The sequence below is a fragment of the Mobula birostris genome, chromosome 1, assembly GCF_030028105.1.
Source record: "Mobula birostris isolate sMobBir1 chromosome 1, sMobBir1.hap1, whole genome shotgun sequence".
Classification (NCBI taxonomy): Eukaryota; Metazoa; Chordata; class Chondrichthyes; order Myliobatiformes; family Myliobatidae; genus Mobula; species Mobula birostris.
This window is the reverse complement of record NC_092370.1, coordinates 67,174,057-67,195,615: the sequence shown is the minus strand read 5'-3', so window position 1 is coordinate 67,195,615 and position 21,559 is coordinate 67,174,057. Positions and strand designations below refer to the sequence as shown.

Sequence of the window (21,559 nt, the reverse complement as noted above, 5' to 3'; positions counted from 1 at the left end):
CCACTCTTTGCCTTCTATGGGCAAGCCAGTTCTGGATCCATCTGGTTCCCCCTAAACCTTTCTCCTTTCATCCTAAAGCCATATCCTCTCATATTTTTCTCTCCTAATCTAAGTGCGAAGAGCCTACCCTCATACCCATCAATTTTGTAAACCTCTATCAAATCCCCCCTCATCCTTCTAGGCTCCAAGGAATAAAGTTCTAACCTGTTTAATCTTTCCCTGTAACTCAACTCCTGAAGACCCGGCAACATCCTAGTAAATCTTCTCTGCACTCTTTCAATCTTATTCATATCCTTTCTATAGTTAGATGACCAGAACTACACACAATACTCCAAATTTGGCCTCAGCAATGTCTTATACAACCTCACCATACCATCCCAACTCCTATACTCAATACTTCGATTTATGAATGCCAGGATGCCAAAGGCCTTCTTTACAACCCTGTCTACCTGTGATACCACTTTCAGGGAACTATGTGTCTGAACTCCCAGATGCCTTTGTTCCTCCACACTCCTCAGTGCCCTACTGTTTACTGTGTATGTCCTACCTTGATTTGTCCCTCCAAAATGCAACACCTCACACTTGTCTGCATTAAATTCCACCTACCATTTTCTGGCCCATTTTTCCTGCTCACCCTTTCAAATGCCAACCCTTTGACCCCTATGAGGGCTTGTGGGGCTATCACAACTTCCCCTTCCTTAGGTCCACAATAAATTCCTTGGTTTTGCTGACAATGAGTGCAACGCTTTAACTGCAACACCAATCAACCATCCTATCCTCATTCATGTGTGCCCCTTCATTGCCATCTGAGATTTTCCCAACAACAGTGGTGTCTTCTGTAAATTTAGAAATGGTGTTTGAGTTGTGTTTAGTCACACAGTTGTGAGTGTAGAAAGAGTTGATCACAAGGATAATAAAATATCCTGTGTTGATCACCTAGGAGGAGGAAATGTACTGACTGCAGCCTCCTGATGAGGAAGTCAAGGATCCAATTACAGCAATAGGTAAGTTACATCATATTAAGGTCCTTGCTCAAGCACGTGTAAATTCTAGCCAGAATCAACATCTCAAAATATTTCATAATGGTCAATAGTCAATGAGGCAGCTCACCTTGCCTTGCATAGACACCAGCATGATTGCTGCCCTTTGAAGCAGAAAGAAAACTCAGACTACAGCAGTGAAAGGTTGAAGATGTCTTTGAACTTTACAAACAGTTGGTTGGCCCCAGTTTTCAGTACTTGGTCAGATGTGAGTTTGATGTCAGTGGTCGGTAAATTGATGGAAAGTATTCTTAGAGATGGTATATATAATTATCTGGATAGATAGGGTCTGATTAGGAACAGTCAACATGGATTTGTACGTGGAAGGTCACATTTGACAAATCTTATTGAATTTTTTGAGCAGGTTACTAGGAAAGTTGACAAGGGTAAAGCAGTGGATGTTGTCTATATGGACTTCAGTAAGGCCTTTGACAAGGTCCCACATGGAAGGTTGGTTAGGAAGGTTCAATTGTTAGGTATTAATATTGAAGTAGTAAAATGGATTCAGCAGTGGCTGGATGGGAGACGCCAGGGAGTGGTGGTGGATAACTGGGGACTAGGTGAGAGTAAGAGTTCGGCATGGACTAGAAGGGCCGAGATGGCCTGTTTCCGTGCTGTAATTGTTATATGGTTATATACACCTTTGGGGCCTAGAGATTCACCATCTTGAAGGATGTTCTGACGTTGACCTCCAAGACTAGGATCTCAGGGTCACTGAATACTGTATGATTTGAACAGGTGTACTGTTATTGTCCCTTTCAAAGCATGCATAAAAGGCATTGAGCTCATCAGGGAATGACGTATCAATGCAATATACGCTGTTTGGTTTTGTGGTACAGAAGTAATGGCATTCAAATTCTGTCACAACTATCAAGCATCCAATTGTGTCTCTAATTTCAAACAGAATTGCCCTTTTGTTCTCACAATGACCTTTTGTAGGTCATACCTGGATTTTTATGAGATTCTGGATCACTATCTGCATAGGGCTTCTGGTTTAGGAAAACTCAGTATGTTCTCAAAGGCACACAATCATCATGCAGGTCTCTTCGTGAAGGTGGAGATGGCCATGGCATATTAGTTCAGATCCAAAGGTAAATCCCTGAATATGGTCCAGTCCACTGATTCAAAGAAGTCCTGTAAGCACTCCTCCACCTTCTTTGACAATACATTCACAGTGTTCGCCACTGGTGCTGCAGTCTTCCGTTTCTGCAAATGTGCCAGGACTAGAAATACAACCAGTGTATTTTACTGATATCAAGTGTCCCAGTAAAAATCTGAAAACAGCATTGCATGGGGAATGATGTCATACCAGGGTCTGCTCATGCACAGAAATATCTGGTCATATTTCTGGCATGAAATGAAATGCTTCATTCCAGGGGAAAAAAAAAACAATTTTCAGTTGCGTTACTGAAAGTATTTTTATGTGGATTAATTTCTCACAACTGAATAGAATTCTGATTAAATGGTTTTCATTTCTTGTTTTTGAGGAACAATGCTGTACAAGAAGCAAGTTACTTATGTAGCTTGCTTAAAGGCCTTCCATCATCCCTAAGATATAAAGGTAAATCTACATTTATACTAAGGAATTTTTCTATTATACTTGTTTCATGTTTGGAGAAAGCATTTGTTTTCTTTATCATATTGCGTAATTTTAAAATTATAATCATCTAATACATCACTATTTCAGTTTCCACTACCAAGTTAAAAAAAAACTTACTTGTTGAAAGGAATCTTCAAACAAGGTCTGCCTAGAAACTGTGATCTTTACGTGACTGGGCAATGCGTTAGACTGCAAGAACAAAATTAATTGTGTTACCTAACAATATTTCATAGAATACTAAACACTGGGACTTCAGTATTTCAAGTGCAATAATTTACATTAACTATTTTTGTCACATCTAATTATTATTTAATTATTTAAAATGAATAAAAAGAAGCTAGTTCTGAAGAAAACAGAACGTAAATTTACCTGGCATAAATACCGGAAATGTGCTAACTTCCACCGAAAGCTACGTTCATATGCAATTTGTGGGCCCTTTGCGCTGTGGAAGTAAGTTACACTTTATTTGCAAGAGAAAGGCAAGTAGCAATGATGAATTTTGTGACTTTCTTTGAGATAAATGTTAATGTTGATCTTGAGCAATGAACTTTAAGAATACACAACATAATATGGCAATACCTCCAAAAAATCTTATGCTTTTTCTATGACAGTTTTAATTATTTAAAATGCCATCACTGAAGTATTTATATTACACTAAATATTCTCCTTGCACCAAAACATATTGCATCATGCTAAAATTCTGAATAGTATCATCAGATTAAACACCGCCTTTTAACCTACCATGTCTGTTTCAGGTTTGAGATTGGCTACCTGACTAAAGCCCAGAAAGAATTGGCTATACACACTGAGCTTGGGTTAAACTAGATGCATATTTTGATTTATTATTTGCAAATAATCCTATTTGCATTTGAGTTGCATCTACACTGTGATAAAGATATCAATTAGCACATGGTGACCCATGTTATGGCATTTCAGTATTTTATATGTCAAGATGATTTGCCTAGTAAGAAAGTAACATGTGGAAAGTTGAGTTTTGAGATGAATTGCATTTATTTGGCACTTCATCCTCAAACAGATCAACAGTACACTCAAGATTATTAAGAATGCGGTAACTGTCAAGTTGGATTTGGGAAAAGTTCAGAATGCATAGATTCAAGTTTGGGTTGTGTGTAATTAAATCAACTTTGGATTTAGATTAAATTTTAATTTTATACACAAGCTACAAATTTCAACATGCAAAATTGCCAGCTGCAAGAAAAAAAAACTGAGGTAAAAGTGTTAAGTGGAAAGCGGCCACTAATTATTTTTGTTTCTTCATATCTTTCCCCACCATCAAGGACACACTGTGTATTCAGAAAGGTGCCAGAAAAAAGGCCAGTAACATCATGAATGATCCCACCCACCCCACTCATGGACAGGGAGGAGGCTATGTAAGACCACCACACCCAAGCAGTTACTTTCTCCAAGTACAGCTGATACACACCTCCACCCATTAACCTAACCCTCGACACCCCCAACCACCACAAATTTATTATTTCCTGTCAGACACCTTATGTACAAACATTCCTAGGCCTAGTATCAATTTAAGGACATATATATATAAGCTAGCTTACATATTTATATTGCTTTCTATTATTTATTGTAGCCTTTATCTTACTGTGTTTTTTTTGTGCTGCATTGGATCCAGAGTAACAATTACAGTGAATTTCAGTCAATTAGGACATCAGTTAATCGGGACAGCTGTTTATTGGAGACAACTCTTAATGAACAAAAACTAATCAAGAAAATAGCCAGGATTCTCTTTCTTTATTTGACCTATGCCACTTAATTGGGACAGGAGACCATTCCGAACAGTTTCTAACTAGCATCAGTCGTGTGTGCTTGTGTGATTGTTACGACACTACACCATGCTTAGAGCGAACAGTTCTTATATAGCATCAGTTCTATGTGTTTATGTTCACAAAGCAGTAATTTTGTCACCAATAGCTGATGAGAAATAAATAATAAGACAATTCAGAACTATTTTTCTCACTGTGGTTGCAAGCATTCAGGCTTGGAGATATCTGAAACAGCTGAGGGAAAATGAAATGATTTCACTACTTCAACAAGTAAGGAACTACAAAGGATGCGAAGGCACTGACAATCACCTTGAACGTTACAATGAAAATAAAGGTTTGGAGAATGCAATCATTGAAAGCATTGCATGAAGGAATTCATTATCTGCACTCCTTTTGTTCATTTACAGTCAACTTGGCAGCATACACTGGATGAATTCCTCTGCCGATAACTATTTGGAACTAATGCACAGATTTATAGTGTTCTAATTTGTTCTGTATTTCATTTAAATACATAATTTTTACTCAGTTTGACTTTTTTTTTTATACCTCTTTAACTATTTCCATGAAACTTCAGCTAATTGGGACTAATTGGGTCAAAATGTATCCCAATTAACCAGAATCTACTATATTTCAATCTCCTCTATACTTGCGTAATGGAAATGACATTTAACTACGTTGTATCTTGAATCTTTGTTCAAGAATAAAACTTACACTGATGATTTCCCTGTCCGAGGGTCTTGAAAGGTAGTTGTTCGCGTATTGTGATCAACAAAATATCGGACACCTTCCCTTGTATATCGAATTTCCCAGCCTTCTGGAAGTGGATCTTCATTTTGCAATCTGTACATTTGAAGCAGCAAAGAAATACGGAATTAAAATGGAAACATATGTACAAAGATTAGTATAAAATAAAAACACGATATTAAATAAATGACATGGCATATTGCTTTTATGATGAATAAACATGGAAACGACACATACACAGCCTAATTTGTCTTACAACCATACACATGCCTCATTACATTTCACGAGTTTCTTTCTCCCAAATATTCTCTTTTTTAAATCAGTTCTTGCTTTCAACAATCTCAGTCAGGCTATTTTGCACAATTAAAATTCAACTCAAAGAAACTGAGCAGCGAGCAATGTCTCCTATAATGCTCTAGCTCACATGCAATTTGATGTTGAAAAATTTGTTTATATATTTCAAAATATTGAGAGCAAAATGTATACAGGTTTTGAGATTCTTTTGTGATTAATACCAAAAAATTTAATACCATTGAATTCACTTACATACCCTACCAATTATCCCAGGACAATCAACCACGAGAAATCAGCAAGTTAGCTCATTTTTTATAATTGTTTAGTGGGTGCATCAATTCACTCTAATAGCATGATTCTTTAAAGTTGAGAACAAAATCCCACTCTTGAAGTATTCAAATGGCATCCAAATGTCTCCAATATAGCATAGAGAATTCATAAAAAATGCTGAATATATTGTTGTTTCAATTGTGCTTAAGGAATCCACAGATCTTCTTACCCCTGCGTTCTTGGATCCTCCCACTGAGTGGTCTTGGTATTATGATTCACGAAGTAAACTCTATCATTTGCATCCACCCTCCTTTCTGTTGTAGACAGAAAATAAAAACTGTCTTTCATTATTTCAGTTTCAAGACAGCAAACGATACATGTGTGTGGGACAGAATATTGGAATCTGTATAGTTTGGCAATTTCTGTTACACTTATACACATACATACACACACACACACTTATTTATAGTGGTGTTAGAAAGTTTATGAATCCTGTAGAATTTTCTCTATTTCTGCATAAGTATGACCTAAAATGTGATCAGAACTTCATGCAATTCCCAAGACTAGATAAAAGGAATCCAATTAAAAAAATAACAAAATTATTTTACTTGTTCATTTATTTGTGAAAAATGATCCAATATTACACGTATTTGTTGGAAAAAGTATGTGAACCTTTGCTTTCAGTAACTGGTGTGACCCCTTGTACAGCTATAACTTCAACCAAATGGTTCCGGTAATTGTTGATGAGTCCTGCATATCAGCTTGGTTGAATTTTAGACTATTCCTCCTTATAAAACTGCTTCAACTCTGGGATGCTGGTGGCTTTCCTTGCATGAACTGCTTGCTTCAGGTCCTTCTGCAACATTTCTATAGGATTAAGGTCAGGCCTTTGACTTGGCCATTCCAAAGCATGAATTTCCATCTTTTTAAACCATTCTGTTGTTGATTTACTCTTGCCTTTTGGATCACTGTTTTGTTGCATTACTCAACTTCTGTTACACTTCAGGTGACAGAATGCTACCCTGACATTCTCCTGTAAAATGTCTTGATACAATTTTGAATTCATTGTTCCCTCAACAATTGCAAGCTGCCCAGGCCCTGAGGCAGCAAAGCAGCTCCAAACTATGATGCTCCTTTCACCATGCTTCACAACTGGAACGAGGTTTTGGTGTTGGTGTGCAGTACCCTTTTCCCTCTAAACATAGCAATGTACATTTTTGCCAAGAAGTTCAACTTTTGCCTCATCTGTCCACAGAACATTGTCCCAGAAGATTTAAGTAGTCTTTCACAAACGTGAAAAGTGCAATATTTTTTTGGAGCGCAATGGTTTCCTCTGCATCCTTCCATGAACACTATTCTTGTTCAGTGTTCTTCTTATACTGGATACATAAACAGAGAAGTTAGCAAGTTCTACAGATTTCAGGAGGTCTTTTGCTGTTACCCTTTGGTTCTTTTTCACTTCCTTCAGCACTGCACGTTGTGCTCTTGGTGTGATCTTTGAAGGATGCCAACTCCTACTTAGAGTGGCAACAGTACTGAGTTTCCTCCATTTGTAGATAATTTCTCTTACTATAGACTGATGAACACTCAGAAATGCTCTTGTAGCCTTTTCCAGCTTGATGCATCTCTACAATTTTTCTTCTAAGGTTCTCTGAAAGTTGTCTTGATTGAGGCATGTTGCACATAAACAGATCTTTCTTAAGAAGTGCAGGCTCTGTCAGTAACCTGACTTTGCGCGTCTTATTTTAATCGGGCAGGGCACCCCTACAACCCACAGCTCCAATCTCATTTCATGGATTGGAATATCTGAAGTCGGCATTATCCCAGAAGTTCATATTCTTTTTCCAACAAATACATGTAATATTGGATCATTTTTCTCAATAAATAAATGAACAAGTATAATGTTTTTGTGTTACTTACTTAAGTGGGTTCCCTTTATCTAGTTCTAGGGCTTACATGAAGATCTGAACACATTTGAATTTACACACACACAAACAAAAGTTTGGGCTCCCCTGGTCAAAATTTCTGTTACTGTGAATAGCTAAGCGAGTAAAAGATGACCTGATTTCCAAAAGGCATAAAGTCAAAGATGACACATTTCTTTAATATTTTAAGCAAGATTACTTTTTTATTTCCATCTTTCACAGTTTCAAAGTAACAGAAAAGGAAAAGGGCCTGAAGCAAAAGTTTGGGCACCCTGCATGGTCAGTACTTAGTAACACCCCCTCTGGCAAATATCACAGCTTGTAAACGCTTTCTGTAGCCAGCTAAGAGTCTTTCAATTCTTGTTTGGGGGATTTTCACCCATTCTTCCTTGCAAAAGGCTTCTAGTTCTGTGAGATTCTTGGGCCATCTTGCATGCACTGCTCTTTTGAGGTCTACCCACAGATTTTCGATGATGTTTAGGTCAGGGGACTGACTGTGAGGGCCTCAGCTTGCGCCTCTTGAGGTAGTCCATTGTGGATTTTGAGGTGTGTTTAGGATCATTATCCTGTTGTAGAAGCCATCCTCTCTTCATCTTCAGCTTTTTTTTTTTTACAGATGGTGTGATGCTTACTTCCAGAATTTGCTGGTATTTAATTGAATTCATTCTTCTCTCTACTTGTGAAATGTTCCCCATGCCATTGGTTGCAACACAAGCCCAAAGCATGATCGATCCGCCCCCGTGCTTAACAGTTGGAGAGGTGTTCTTTTCATGAAATTCTGCACCCTTTTTCCTGCAAACATACCTTTGCTCATTGCAGCAAACAAACCTTTGCTCATTAACTTCATCAGACCACAAGACTTGTTTCCAAAATGCATCAGGCTTGTTTAAGTGTTATTTTGCCAAACTTCTGATGCTAAATTTTGTGGTGAGGACGCAGACAAGGTTTTCTTTTGATGACTCTTCCATGAAGGTCATATTTGTGAAGGTGTCACTGCACTGTAGAACAGTGCACCACCAGTCCAGAGTCTGCTAAATCTTTCTGAAGGTCTTTTGCAGTCAAATGGGGGTATTGATTTCCCTTTCTAGCAATCCTATGAGCAGTTCTCTCGGAAAGTTTTCATGGTCTTCTGGACCTCAACTTGACCTCCACAGTTCCAGTAACTGCCATTTCTTTATTACGTTACAAACTTAGGAAACAGCAACCTGAAAACGCTTTGCTATCTTCTCATAGCCTTCTCCTGCTTTGTGGGCATCATTTATTTTAATTTTCAGAGTGCTAGGCAGCAGCTTAAAGGAGCCCATGGCTGCTGATTGTTGGGACAAGAATTGAGGAGTCAGGATATTTATAAAGCTTTGAAATTTGCATCACCTGGCCTTTCCTAACAATGACTGTGAACAAGCCATAGCCTTAACAAGCCAATTAAGGTCTGAGACCTTGGTAAAAGTTATCTGAGAGCTCAAATCTCTTGGGGTGCCCAAACCTTTGCATGGTGCTCCTTTCCTTTTTTTCCACTCTAAAATTGTACAAAACAAAAATAATACACTAATCTTGCTTAAAATGCTGAAAAGGTTTCACCTTTAACTTTATGACTTTTGGAGATCAGTTCATCTTCTACTCACTTAACTATTCACAGTAACAGAAACTTTGACCGGGGTGCCCAAACTTTTGCATGCCACTGTATATAACAGAAAAAATATATTTCGAAATTATGACTTGATAACCAAACTTAAACCCTAAAATTCAGAGACTTCATATTGTTTTAATCCTACTTCCAATACACTCAACAGCCTAATTAATTTAAGAGCAGTAGATTAAGGTTAATCGGGACCAGTAAACTTTGACCCAATTAAGCAGCTGCACCAGTTAGCCAAAGTTCCATGGAAATAGTAATAGTAATAGTCAAGGAAATAGTGGAAGTACACATTATGTATTTAAATAAAATACAGAACAAATTAGAACACTACCAATACTACTACAGTACTATAAATCTGTGTATTAGTCCTAATAGTTATCGATGGAGGAATTTATTGGATGCATGCTGCCGTATTCTTTTGATTGACTGTAAATGAAAAAAAAATTGGCACAGGCACTGGACTGCTTTTATTCAATGCTTTTGATGATTGCATTCTCCAAGTCTTTCTTTTGATTGTAACATTCAAGATGATTGTCATTACCTTCAAATTCTTCATAGATCCTTACTAGTTGAAGTAATGAAATTGTTTCATTTTCACTCCCAGCCATTTCTGGCATCTCCAAACCTGAATACTTGAAACCGCAATAAGCAAACCAGTTCTGAATTGTCTTACTGCTTATTTCTCACCAACTATCAGTGACAAAAATCACTGTTTTTTGACCACAAACACAACAAGTACCTATTTAAGCGGCAGAGTCTCCCTAACAAATGAAGGAAATCCCAGCAATTTTCTCAACTCATTTTTGTTCGTTAAAAGTTGTCTCAAATAAGCACCTGCCCCAATTAACTGGAATCCATTGTCTTAAAAAAAATCTGTAGATGCTTGAAATATGTTTGTTGCAGAGACCATAGGCCCGAAGACCTGTTCTCGTCCTGTACTGTTCTATGTGAATGACATGTCACTGAACATAGGTGGCAACATTCTTTATCTTGTTAAAAGTCTAACATACTATACTGAGTCTAACACTCAGTGGCCATTTGATTAGGTACATCTGTACACCTGCTCGTTCAAGGTTAATTGTCATGGATACCCATGAATACAGCCAAACAGAACAGCATTACTCCAAGGCTAATATGCATTCATAGAAAGCACAAGGCACATATAGCACATGTAAGATAGGAGTAAAATACAGTCACAGAAAAGAAAATCTAGCCCAATTGCCTTAGTCACAGCATTCTGCAGTTGAACACAATATGGCTCATCTTCTGCCAGGAAAACACTGAGGCAGCACTGACTCCAGCATTCTGGTGGAGTGCACCGACTCTTCTGGCTCACCTGAGTGGCTGTAAACAACAGGCACACCGTGGCTTGAAGCCTCATCCCTACTACGGCTGAGGCCAGCAGTTCCCCTGTCGTCTGCCAACAAACCAGTCAAACAGACTTGCAGTATTCCACATCAACAATGTCTAACAGGGTCTTACGATCACAAGAAAAGCAACTATGATGATCACTCACTCTGAGACTGCACACACTTTTGCGCACTCACTCTGACACCTCTCTGATACAGGCAGCATCAGGATCCTCACCAAGTCCAGTTCCTTCAGTTTTTCCACCAACAAGCCACTCGCTGATAGGGTAGACCTGCAGTACTTTCACGTTCATAATGTGCAGCTGGGTCTTACAACCATAAAAAATATATTTAAAATGCAAATATCTAATCAGTCCATCTTGTGGCAGTAATATTAACAAACACACTGAATAATAGACTTGGTACATTCCACTTCCTAAAGAGTTAAGCATAATCTTTTCAAAATTGATAATAAACATACCCCAGCCCGGTGGTAAAGGACCAAGTGGATCATTTTCTGCTGATAACATTGAAGCCTGTTGAATAGAATTAATTAACTTAGTCCTTAGAATGAAACAGCATATTATAATATATAAAATGAAGCATCAGTAACTGCCCATTCAAATACTTAGATTTTTTCAGCCTAAAGTTGCTCCGTAGCCATTTACTATGACTGATGTAAAAGAAATCTATACTAGCCACCCTGCTTAGAAATTGTATAATACAATTCATTGCATTATTGGAAATAGATGTAAATTTGACTTTTTATAACAAACACAAGTGTAATTATCATGGATAATACTACAGCATATAATAAATTAGCAGCAAATTCTACCACTAGATGCAGATTAAAGGAGGAAACGTAAATAGGTATAACTACCGAATAGAGGTATCGTTGGTTGAATTGCTGCATAGCTCCCTGTAACTGATTCCGTTGAGATTGCCATTGTTCAAAGTTCCTGACTGATTCCATTGTAGGACGTTGCCATGTTGTTGTCCTGGTATTATGATCTACATAGTACACTCTGCCTCGGTCATCCACACGCCTTTCCCAACTAGGAGATAAAACATTGCTTGAGTAACCTCAGACTCTCACAAACAGGTTCATGCAACTGTCTACTTCAATATCACGCACCCTGGTGGTAGAGGCTGTGGTCTCTCCCATGTTGTAGTTCTTGTGTTGTGATCAACATAATACGTTCTACCATGTGGGTCCTTCCTCTGCTCCCACCTACAGAAAATGAAATTAGATTAGAAAAAGTTTTATTCAATTAGTTATTAATATGCATAAAGTACATAGGAGCTAAAAAGGGAGTGAAGTATGTTTTGTAAACAGAATTTAAAATAAATAAATAGCTTTTTTTTTAAACAGAGGATTGTACAATAAAGTAAGTTAGGCTTTTTTTATGTTACCAAATCCCACAATAAGAGCAAATTTTATTTTAAATCTATTTTAAATTTCCTCCTTCCTATTTTGAGATCCCCTGCACTAGGATTAGCTAAACTGATGTCAGGTAGTTTACCCCAATGTTCCTGTCAGCTTATTAAAAGGACAATAAAATAAAAAACAGATGGGAGCTTTGTTTACCTCAGCTGAAATAAAAATAGAAAATACTGAAAACATCAGGTAACATACATGTTAAGTGAACCAGCTGTAATGTTTCTCTTGCTCACTTTCCACAGATACTTCCTTGCTACTAAATGTATTCTGCATTTTTGGATATTATTTCTGATTTCTGACGGGTGCATCAGGATCCAGCTCATCACTTTTACCTTTTCTGCACTTGTTCAAAGTTAAAAATAGATTTGTTATCAAAGTACATATATGTCACAATATACAACCCTGAGATTCATTTTCTGGTGGGCATACATGGTAAATCCAAGAAACACAATGCAATTAATGAGAGAGAAAAAATAAACATAAAAATAATAAATAAATAAGCAATAAATATTGAGAACATGAGAGGAAGAGTCCTTGAAAGTGAGTCCATACATTGTGGGAACAGTTCAGTGATGGGACAGGTGAAGTTCAGTGAGGTTATCTGGTTCAAGGGGCTGATGGTTGAGGAGTAATAACTGTTCCTGAGCCTGGTGCTGTGAGTCCTGAGGCTCCCGTGCCTTCTTCCTGATGGCAGCAACGAGAACAAAGCCTGAGTGGTTGGGGTCCTTGATGATGTTTCACACTTGTATTGTGAAACAATCACAAGCAGTTTCAACCTCTACCACTGCAATTTCCTCCTTTCATTTCTTCACCCCATCCTCTGTACAAACTCTCCCAACTCATTTCACATTTAATCTCTTGGCCCTACATCTTGCTGCATTCATCAACATACACAAGGTAAATGTTGGTCACGTAACCCACACCCAATATTCCCTTAAAATTTTATATTCTTTCTTTATCCACCTACTGAAAAATAACTCTCTTGGCTTATTTAAAACTACACTTTTAACCCTATAATGCTATTTATCACAAGTCCATTCTCCCAGAATCCATCATCGCTATCTCCTCCATTTCCTGGAACAAAGATACGGATGTTGTTTAACTTGTTAAGTGCAACCAGCATTTTTTGTGTAGCCATTGGGATGAGTTGCAGTGCAATAAAGTTGCAGTGAAATCAAAGCAAAAAGTATCAAATACTGGTCTTAAGCTGTTGTACTTAAATGCACGCAGCATAAGAAATAAGGTGGATGATCTTGTTGTACAGCTACAGATTGACAGGTATGATATTGTGGCCATCACTGAAACCCGGCTAAAGGATGCGTGTCTCTGGGAGCTGAACGTCCAAAGATACACGGTGTATCGGAAGGATAGGAAGGTAGGCAGAGGGGGAGGCGTGGCTTTATTGGTAAGAAATGATATTAAATCATTAGAAAGAGGTGATATAGGATCGGAAGGTGCAGAATCTTTACGGGTTGAACTAAGGAATAGCAGGGGTAAAAGGACCCTGATGGCAGTTATTTATAGGCCTCCAAACAGCTGCGGGGATGTGGACTACAAATTACAACTGGAAATAGAAAAGGCTTGTCAGAAGGGCAGTGTTATGATAATTGTGGGGGATTTTAACATGCGAGTAGATTGGGAAAATCAGGTCAGCACTGCATCTCAAGAGAGAGAATTTGTAGAATGTCTGCGAGATGGCTTTTTAGAACAGCTTGTTGTTGAGCCCACTAGGGGATCGGCTGTACTGGATTGGGTATTGTGTAATGAACCAGAGGTGATTAGAGAGATCGAGGTGAAGGAACCCTTAGGAGGCAGTGATCATAACATGATTGAGTTCACTGTGAAATTTGAAAAAGAGAAGCCGAAATCTGATGTGTCGGTGTTTCAGTGGAGTAAAGGAAACTACAGTGGCATGAGAGAGGAACTGGCCAAAGTTGACTGGAAAGAGACACTGGCCGGAAAGACGGCAGAGCAGCAGTGGCTGGAGTTTATGCAAGAAATGAGGAATGTGCAAGACAGGTATATTCCAAAAAAGAAGAAATTTTCGAGTGGAAAACGGATGCAACCGTGGTTGACAAGAGAAGTCAAAGCCAAAGTTAAAGCTAAGGAGAGGGCATACAAGGAAGCAAAAATTAGTGGGAAGACAGAGGATTGGGAAGTCTTTAAAACCTCATAAAAGGAAACCAAGAAGGTCATTAAGGGAGAAAAGATTAACTATGAAAGGAAACTAGCAAATAATATCAAAGAGGCTACTAAAAGCTTTTTCAAGTATATAAAGAGTAAAAGACAGCTGAGAGTAGATACAGGACCGATAGAAAATGATACTGGAGAAATTGTAATGGGAGATGAGGAGATGGCAGAGGAACTGAACAAGTATTTTGCATCAGTCTTCACTGAGGAAGACAGCAGGATACCGGACACTCAAGGGTGGCAGGGAAGAGAAGTGTGCGCAGTTACAATTACGACAGAGAAAGTACTCAGGAAGCTGAATAGTCTAAAGGTAGATAAATCTCCTGGACCAGATGGAATGCACCCTCGTGTTCTGAAGGAAGTAGCTGTGGAGATTGCGGAGGCATTAGCGGTGATCTTTCAAAAGTCGATAGATTCTGGCATGGTTCCGGAAGACTGGAAGATTGCAAATGTCACTCCGCTATTTAAGAAGGGGGCAAGGAAGCAAAAAGGAAATTATAGACCTGTTAGCTTGACGTCGGTGGTTGGGAAGTTGTCGGAGTCGATTGTCAAGGATGAGGTTACAGAGTACCTGGAGGCACATGACAAGATAGGCAGAACTCAGCATGGATTCCTTAAAGGAAAATCCTGCCTGACAAACCTATTACAATTTTTTGAGGAAATTACCAGTAGGCTAGACAAGGGAGATGCAGTGGATGTTGTATATTTGGATTTTCAGAAGGCCTTTGACAAGGTGCCACACATGAGGCTGCTTAACAAGATAAGAGCCCATGGAATTATGGGAAAGTTACATATGTGGATAGAGCATTGACTGATTGGCAGAAAACAGAGAGTGGGAATAAAGGGATCCGATTCTGGTTGGCTGCCGGTTACCAGTGGTGTTCCACAGGGATCAGTGTTGGGGCCGCTTCTTTTTACATTGTACATCAACGATTTGGATTATGGAATAGATGGCTTTGTGGCTAAGTTTGCTGACGATACGAAGATAGGTGGAGGGGCCGGTAGTGCTGACGAAACGGAATGTCTTCAGAGAGACTTGGATAGATTGGAAGAATGGGCAGAGAAGTGGCAAATGAAGTACAATGTTGGAAAGTGTATGGTTATGCACTTTGGCAGAAAAAATAAACGGGCAGACTATTATTTAAATAGGGAAAGAATTCAAAGTTCTGAGATGCAATGGGACTTGGGAGTCCTCATACAGGATTCCCTTAAAGTTAACCTCCAGGTTGAGTCGGTAGTGAAGAAGGCGAATGCAATGTTGGCATTCATTTCTAGAGGAATAGAGTATAGGAGCAGGGATGTGATGTTGAGGCTCTATAAGGCGCTGGTGAGACCTCACTTGGAGTACTGTGGGCAGTTTTGGTCTCCTTATTTAAGAAAGGATGTGCTGATGTTGGAGAGGGTACAGAGAAGATTCACTAGAATGATTCCGGGAATGAGAGGGTTAACATATGAGGAACGTTTGTCCGCTCCTGGACTGTATTCCTTGGAGTTTAGAAGAATGAGGGGACCTCATAGAAACATTTCGAATGTTAAAAGGCATGGACAGAGTGGATGTGGCAAAGTTGTTTCCCATGATGGGGGAGTCTAGTACGAGAGGGCATGACTTCAGGATTGAAGGGCGCCCTTTCAGAACAGAAATGCAAAGAAATTTTTTTAGTCAGAGGGTGGTGAATCTATGGAATTTGTTGCCACGGGCAGCAGTGGAGGCCATGTCATTGGGTGTATTTAAGGCAGAGATTGATAGGTATCTGAGTAGCCAGGGCGTCAAAGGTTATGGTGAGAAGGTGGGGCAGTGGGACTAAATAGGATAAAATGGATCAGCTCATGATAAAATGGCGGAGCAGACTCGATGGGCCGAATGGCCTACTTCTGCTCCTTTGTCTTATGGTCTTTTTTCTGTTTTTGAAACAGCCCATTCCCAGCTTTTCAGATCAACTGTTGATGAAACCATAATGCATGTTTCTTATGCCCTAGCTTGCTGTTTATCCACAAATAAGCTATAACAGTTTCCAGTCAAACAGCCACTTGATCTTAAATTCCTCATCAATTGTTTCCATAAGTTCTTTCTTGATCATGTCCTTTTCCATGTCTCTCATCTCCTGCAGCCCTACAACCACCTAGAATATCTATGCAACTCCAATTATGGTTTTTCAAATTTCCCCAAATTTAATTGTTCTGTATTTGGGAGGTCTGTTTTTGGCTTCCAGGTTCTCAGTTCCAGAATTCCATCACCAAACAACTCAATCATCCCAACTCAATTTTCTCCATCGATGTTTAAAAAAGTCTGCTGAACCATCTTTCCTAATAACGCTTCACAAGCTTGTTGCCAGCTTATGTATGGAAATATTCCAATTAAATTTGTTGACACATTTTACTACATTAAAGATGAAAGAAATTAATTTACTTTAATTTCATCCCTATTCTCTGAACATGCTATGTGGCCATTATTCAATAACCATAAAATTAAGATCAAGGACACGAGGTCAAATTCACAATTTTAAACACTGATCTTTGATTTAACATTAGAAGTACAATTGCCCTACATTTATTCACTGCCTTCAACACATTAAAGTATCCCACCGGTTTCTATTATGGGAGGAGATAGGTACTTTGGAAAATAATTAAAGTAGTCCATGTATAAATAACATATAGTATTGTTGTAAACAGTAAAAGGTAGTCAAAATGTATCAGACTTCAATGGAGTTGCATAAATTACTGTAAATATATTGTGATTATATCATTTAATTGAAAACAATTTCATAAAGCTTTAAGTTTAGCAAACAACCTACCATGTGAATAGGCTGCACACTCAGAAGATTTCACTTTTAATTTTTTGCATTTTTTGAGCTTATCTAATTCAATCAAGCTGTATTTCACATTCTTCATTACAGAGCTTCTAAATTTGAATTACACCCTATCCTCGTTATATGCATCTTCAGACTATGCGGATTCACAGTTATGCGAGGAACCTATTTCTACCAAAGTCGCGTTATATGTGTCCAAAATTCACAGTTATGCGAGGAGCACTGCTTTCCTGCCAATACAAGTCACGTGCGTGCACCTCACAGTCTCACTGTTGGGATGAGAAGCACCACTTTCCCGCCAATATATGTCAGGTGCGCACGCCTCACAGTATCTCTGCCGCCACTCTCGCATTGGTTTTGGCAAGGTGTGGATGCGCGATCTTAAACTTTTGTTGGTTTTACCTACGGTGCAGTGACTTTGTGCTTGAAATATTTAATTGTGCCTCCTAAGCGTCCGATGTCATGTCTTGAGCCGTCAGTCGAGCGGCAGAGAACTGCTTTAATACTTGAAAAAAAGTTGGAAATTATAAACAGCGTGGCATCAGCTGAAGGTAACACAGCTCTGGGATGCTACTGTTGGGAACAGAACCTTGCCTTTAAAGTTCTTTTGTTGCTTGACAATGCGCCAGCCCATCCTAAACATTTGGACAGCATTCATCCTAACATAACAGTGTGTTTCCCGCCACCTAACACAACATCGCTGATTTAACCACTCGACTGTTGTCATCCACATTGAAGGCGTACGTTTTTTTTTTACGGCGAACCCTCTCTCAGATGCTGCAAGCAACAGACAATTTTGAAAATCTCGGGAGTTTACCAACGATGAGGGAATGGTGGCATTCGGAACACTTGGCACAAATGGCGATGGACATGGACCCAAGTTTAGAACGGAGTCAGCATTTCCCTGCTGTCAACCCTTCTTCCCTACAAGCAAATTTATGCTGAAAAACAAAATGCTGCCAAGCAAACAACCCTCACCACTTTATGCAAATTGCTGTAACCTTCTGCTGCCGGCAGTTCTAAGAGCTCTGTGAGTCTTCCTTCACCCCTTGCTGTGCTTGATATTATCCTGACGATCACAACCTTATCCATGTAAAGCTGCCCGACACCACAACAGCCACTCATCTCCTGAAGCACACACCCCTGCCACTGTTGGTGAGTACTGTACACCAGAGGATGTTTTCCTATGATTTATTACATTGAATATTACCTTAAATTGATTAAATATAATACAAATGTTGTCTTGTAGTACAGCTTTTGTGTCGTATTGGTATAAAAATGTGAATAAATTACAGATAAAACATATTTAGGAAGCCCTCTGGAACGCATCGATTTCACATAATGCGTCAACTTCGAGGAAAGTATCCCTCGCATATAACAAGGATAGGGTGTACCATTTGATGGGAAGTGCAAATAGCTGGAAACAATGAATACTGAGTATTCAGTCTTCAGATTCAAAACATATTCTGACAGGAATCATCACTCTAAAGGAGGAATGGAAAAGATAGAGGCGGAAAATCAGAGAAAATCAAAACTGAAAAGCAATGCTTGGGGCAAAAATCATGCTGCAAAGGTTATAGGCAATCTGTACCCATTGTAAAATTGGAAAAAAATTATTCCTAAAAAGAGCAATTTCATGTTATCTGTAGATATGCATTTTTTTCTGTATAGGTTTGTTCATTACACCCATTATTTTTAATAATATGAAGGGCACTTTTTAAAGCAATAAATAATTGAAAAGGGTCAAATCAAATTTACATGGCAAGATATAACATTTAGAAGATTTTTTCCATATTGCTCCTACAACTACACTCCTAGTGCTAATACACGAAGTTGATGCATGTTCTTGTACATACCCAGCTGGCAGTGGTTCTATGTTAATGCTGTTTGGCTGTTGTCTTACAGGCCCTGTAGATGTGTTTGAAGTTGTGTGTCTAGGTTTTCCACTGTCTACTCCTGTATTGCTTCTGGCTGCAGTGTCTGTGGCTGCTGAAGGAACATCAGCAGCTGCACCAATGGACGTACTCGGTGATGAAGTTGTGTTAATGCCTACAGCAGCTGTGGTTGCTTCTGTTGAGCTCGCTGCAGACATAGAAGGTAAAGTTGTACTAGTAGTAGTAATAGTTGTAGTAGTGCAAACAATGGGGGTTGAAGTCTCTGTGGATTCTGTAATAACTCCACTGCCAGCAGTCACAGTTGCTGTTATTGCTGGTGAAGATGAGGATGATGCTGATGGAGGCGTTAGCGGTCGTGATGATGATACTGCTTCTCCATTTACTGAAAGAAAATTAGCAAAAATATTTACAAATTAAACAATGACACATGCATAATCCTGAAATAATTGCGGCATATTGAAACTTTAAGTTGTGTTAGAATCTGCTGTACATTACTAGCACTAAAGCTGTTTCTGTTCAGCATTTTAAAAATTTTTCTTATTAAATGGGCAAGCTTACAGTTCATTATGTCGCTTAGAATTATTTTTGACAGAGTATTTTGTAGCCACCTAGTTCTTTCTTAACAAATATTTACTTTACAGGCTCCAAAGTACAAAACAAACACATTTTTCTGTATACTTATATAATCAGGCACAAATTTCATTTTCAGCAATGCTTAATAAACTCAGCAGCTTGAGACATCATTTGAGGTGGCAAAGGACACTGGACTGTCTGTGTGCAGCATGCAGATTTTCCCTGTGACCACATGGATGCATTCCAATCTTTCAGGTTTTCTCCCAAATCCCCAAAGATGTTCAGTTTCAGTGCTATAACTTAGAAACGCAGTAAACTACAGCATAATACAGGCCTTTCGGCCCACAATGCTGTGCCGAACATGTACTTACTTTAGAAATTACCCAGGGTTACCCATAGCTCTGTATTTTTCTAAGTTCCATGTACCTATCCAGGAGTCTCTTAAAAGACCCTATCGTATCTGTGTCCACCACCGTCGCTGGCAGCCCATTCCATGCTCTCACCACTCTCTGCGTAAAAAACTTACCCCAACATCTCCTCTATACCTACTTCCAAGCACCTTAGAACTATGCCCTCTCGTGAGAGTCATTTCAGCCCTGGGAAAAAGCCTCTGACTATCTACATGATCAATGCCTCTCATCATCTTATACACCTCTGTCAGGTCACCTCTCATCCTCCGTCGCTCCAAGGAGAAAAGGCCGAGTTCATTCAACCTATTCTCGTAAGGCATGCTCCCCAATCCAGGCACATCCTTGTAAATCTCCTCTGCACCATTTCTATAGTTTCCACATCCTTCTCATAGTGAGGTAACCAGAACTGAGCACAGAACTCCAAGTGGGGTCTGACCAGGATCCTATATAGCTGTAACATTACCTCTCGGCTCTTAAACTCAATCCCACAGTTGATGAAGGCCAATGCACTGTATGCCTTCTTAACCACAAAGTCTACCTGTGCAGCAGCTTTGAGTGTCCTATGGACTCAGACCCCAAGATCCCTCTGATCCTCCATATTGGTAAGTCTTACCATTAATACTATATTCTGCCATCATATTTGACCTACCAAAATGAACCACTTCACACTTATCTGGGTTGAACTCCATCTGTCATTTCTCAGCCCAGTTTTGCATCCTATTGATGTTCCACTGTAACCTCTGACAGCCCTCCACACTATCTACAACACCCCCAACCCTTGTGTCATCAGCAAATTTACTAACCCATCCCTCCACTTCCTCATCCAGGTCATTTATAAAAATCATGAAGAGACAGGGTCCCAGAACAGATCCCTGAGGCACACCGCTGGTCACCGACCTCCACGCAGAATATGACCAGTCTACAACCACTCTTTGCCTTCTGTGGGCAAGCCAATTCTGGATTCACAAAGCAAGGTCCCTTTGGATCCCATGCCTCCTTACTTTCTCAATAAGCCTTGCATGGGGTACCTTATCAGATGCCTTGCTGAAATCCATATACACTACATATACCGGTCTACCTTCATCAATATGTTTAGCTACATCCTCAAAAAATTCAATCAGGCTCGTAAGGCACAACCTGCCTTTGACAAAGCCATGCTGACTATTCCTAATCATATGATACCTCTTAAAATGTTCATAAATCCTGCCCCTCGGTCTTTTCCAATAATTTACTGACCACTGAAGTAAGACTCACTGGTCTTAATTTCCTGTGCTATCTCTACAACCTTTCCTGAATAAGGGAACAACATCTGCAACCCTCCAATCCTCCAGAACCTCCTCCGTCCCCATTGATGATGCAAACATCATTGCCAGAGGCTCAGCAATCTCCTCCCTTGCCTCCCACAGTAGCCTGGGGTACATCTCGTCCAGTAGCGGAAACTTAACCAACTTGATGCTTCCCAAAAGTTCCAGCACATCCTCTTTCTTAATTCCTATATGCTCAAGCTTTTCAATCTGCTGTAAGTCATCCCTACAATCGCCAAGATTCTTTATCATAGTGAATACTGAAGCAAAGTATTCATTAAG

At 39.2% G+C, this 21,559-nt stretch overlaps 1 protein-coding gene across 2 annotated transcripts in view; it reads right to left on the bottom strand.

Annotated features, from left to right (window-relative positions):
* Window positions 1–21,559, bottom strand: part of LOC140196759 (NEDD4-like E3 ubiquitin-protein ligase WWP1) — a 157,378-nt gene that overhangs the window by 49,610 nt on the left and 86,209 nt on the right. For both annotated transcript variants that reach the window (XM_072256491.1, XM_072256501.1), the window contains 8 exons: window positions 18,952–19,372; window positions 11,793–11,888; window positions 11,538–11,712; window positions 11,139–11,193; window positions 5,977–6,061; window positions 5,151–5,279; window positions 3,010–3,082; window positions 2,758–2,829 (listed from right to left, as the gene is read on the bottom strand). In XM_072256491.1, the coding sequence (XP_072112592.1) occupies window positions 2,758–2,829; window positions 3,010–3,082; window positions 5,151–5,279; window positions 5,977–6,061; window positions 11,139–11,193; window positions 11,538–11,712; window positions 11,793–11,888; window positions 18,952–19,372 (1,106 nt within the window). The remainder of the gene's footprint in view (window positions 1–2,757; window positions 2,830–3,009; window positions 3,083–5,150; window positions 5,280–5,976; window positions 6,062–11,138; window positions 11,194–11,537; window positions 11,713–11,792; window positions 11,889–18,951; window positions 19,373–21,559) is intronic.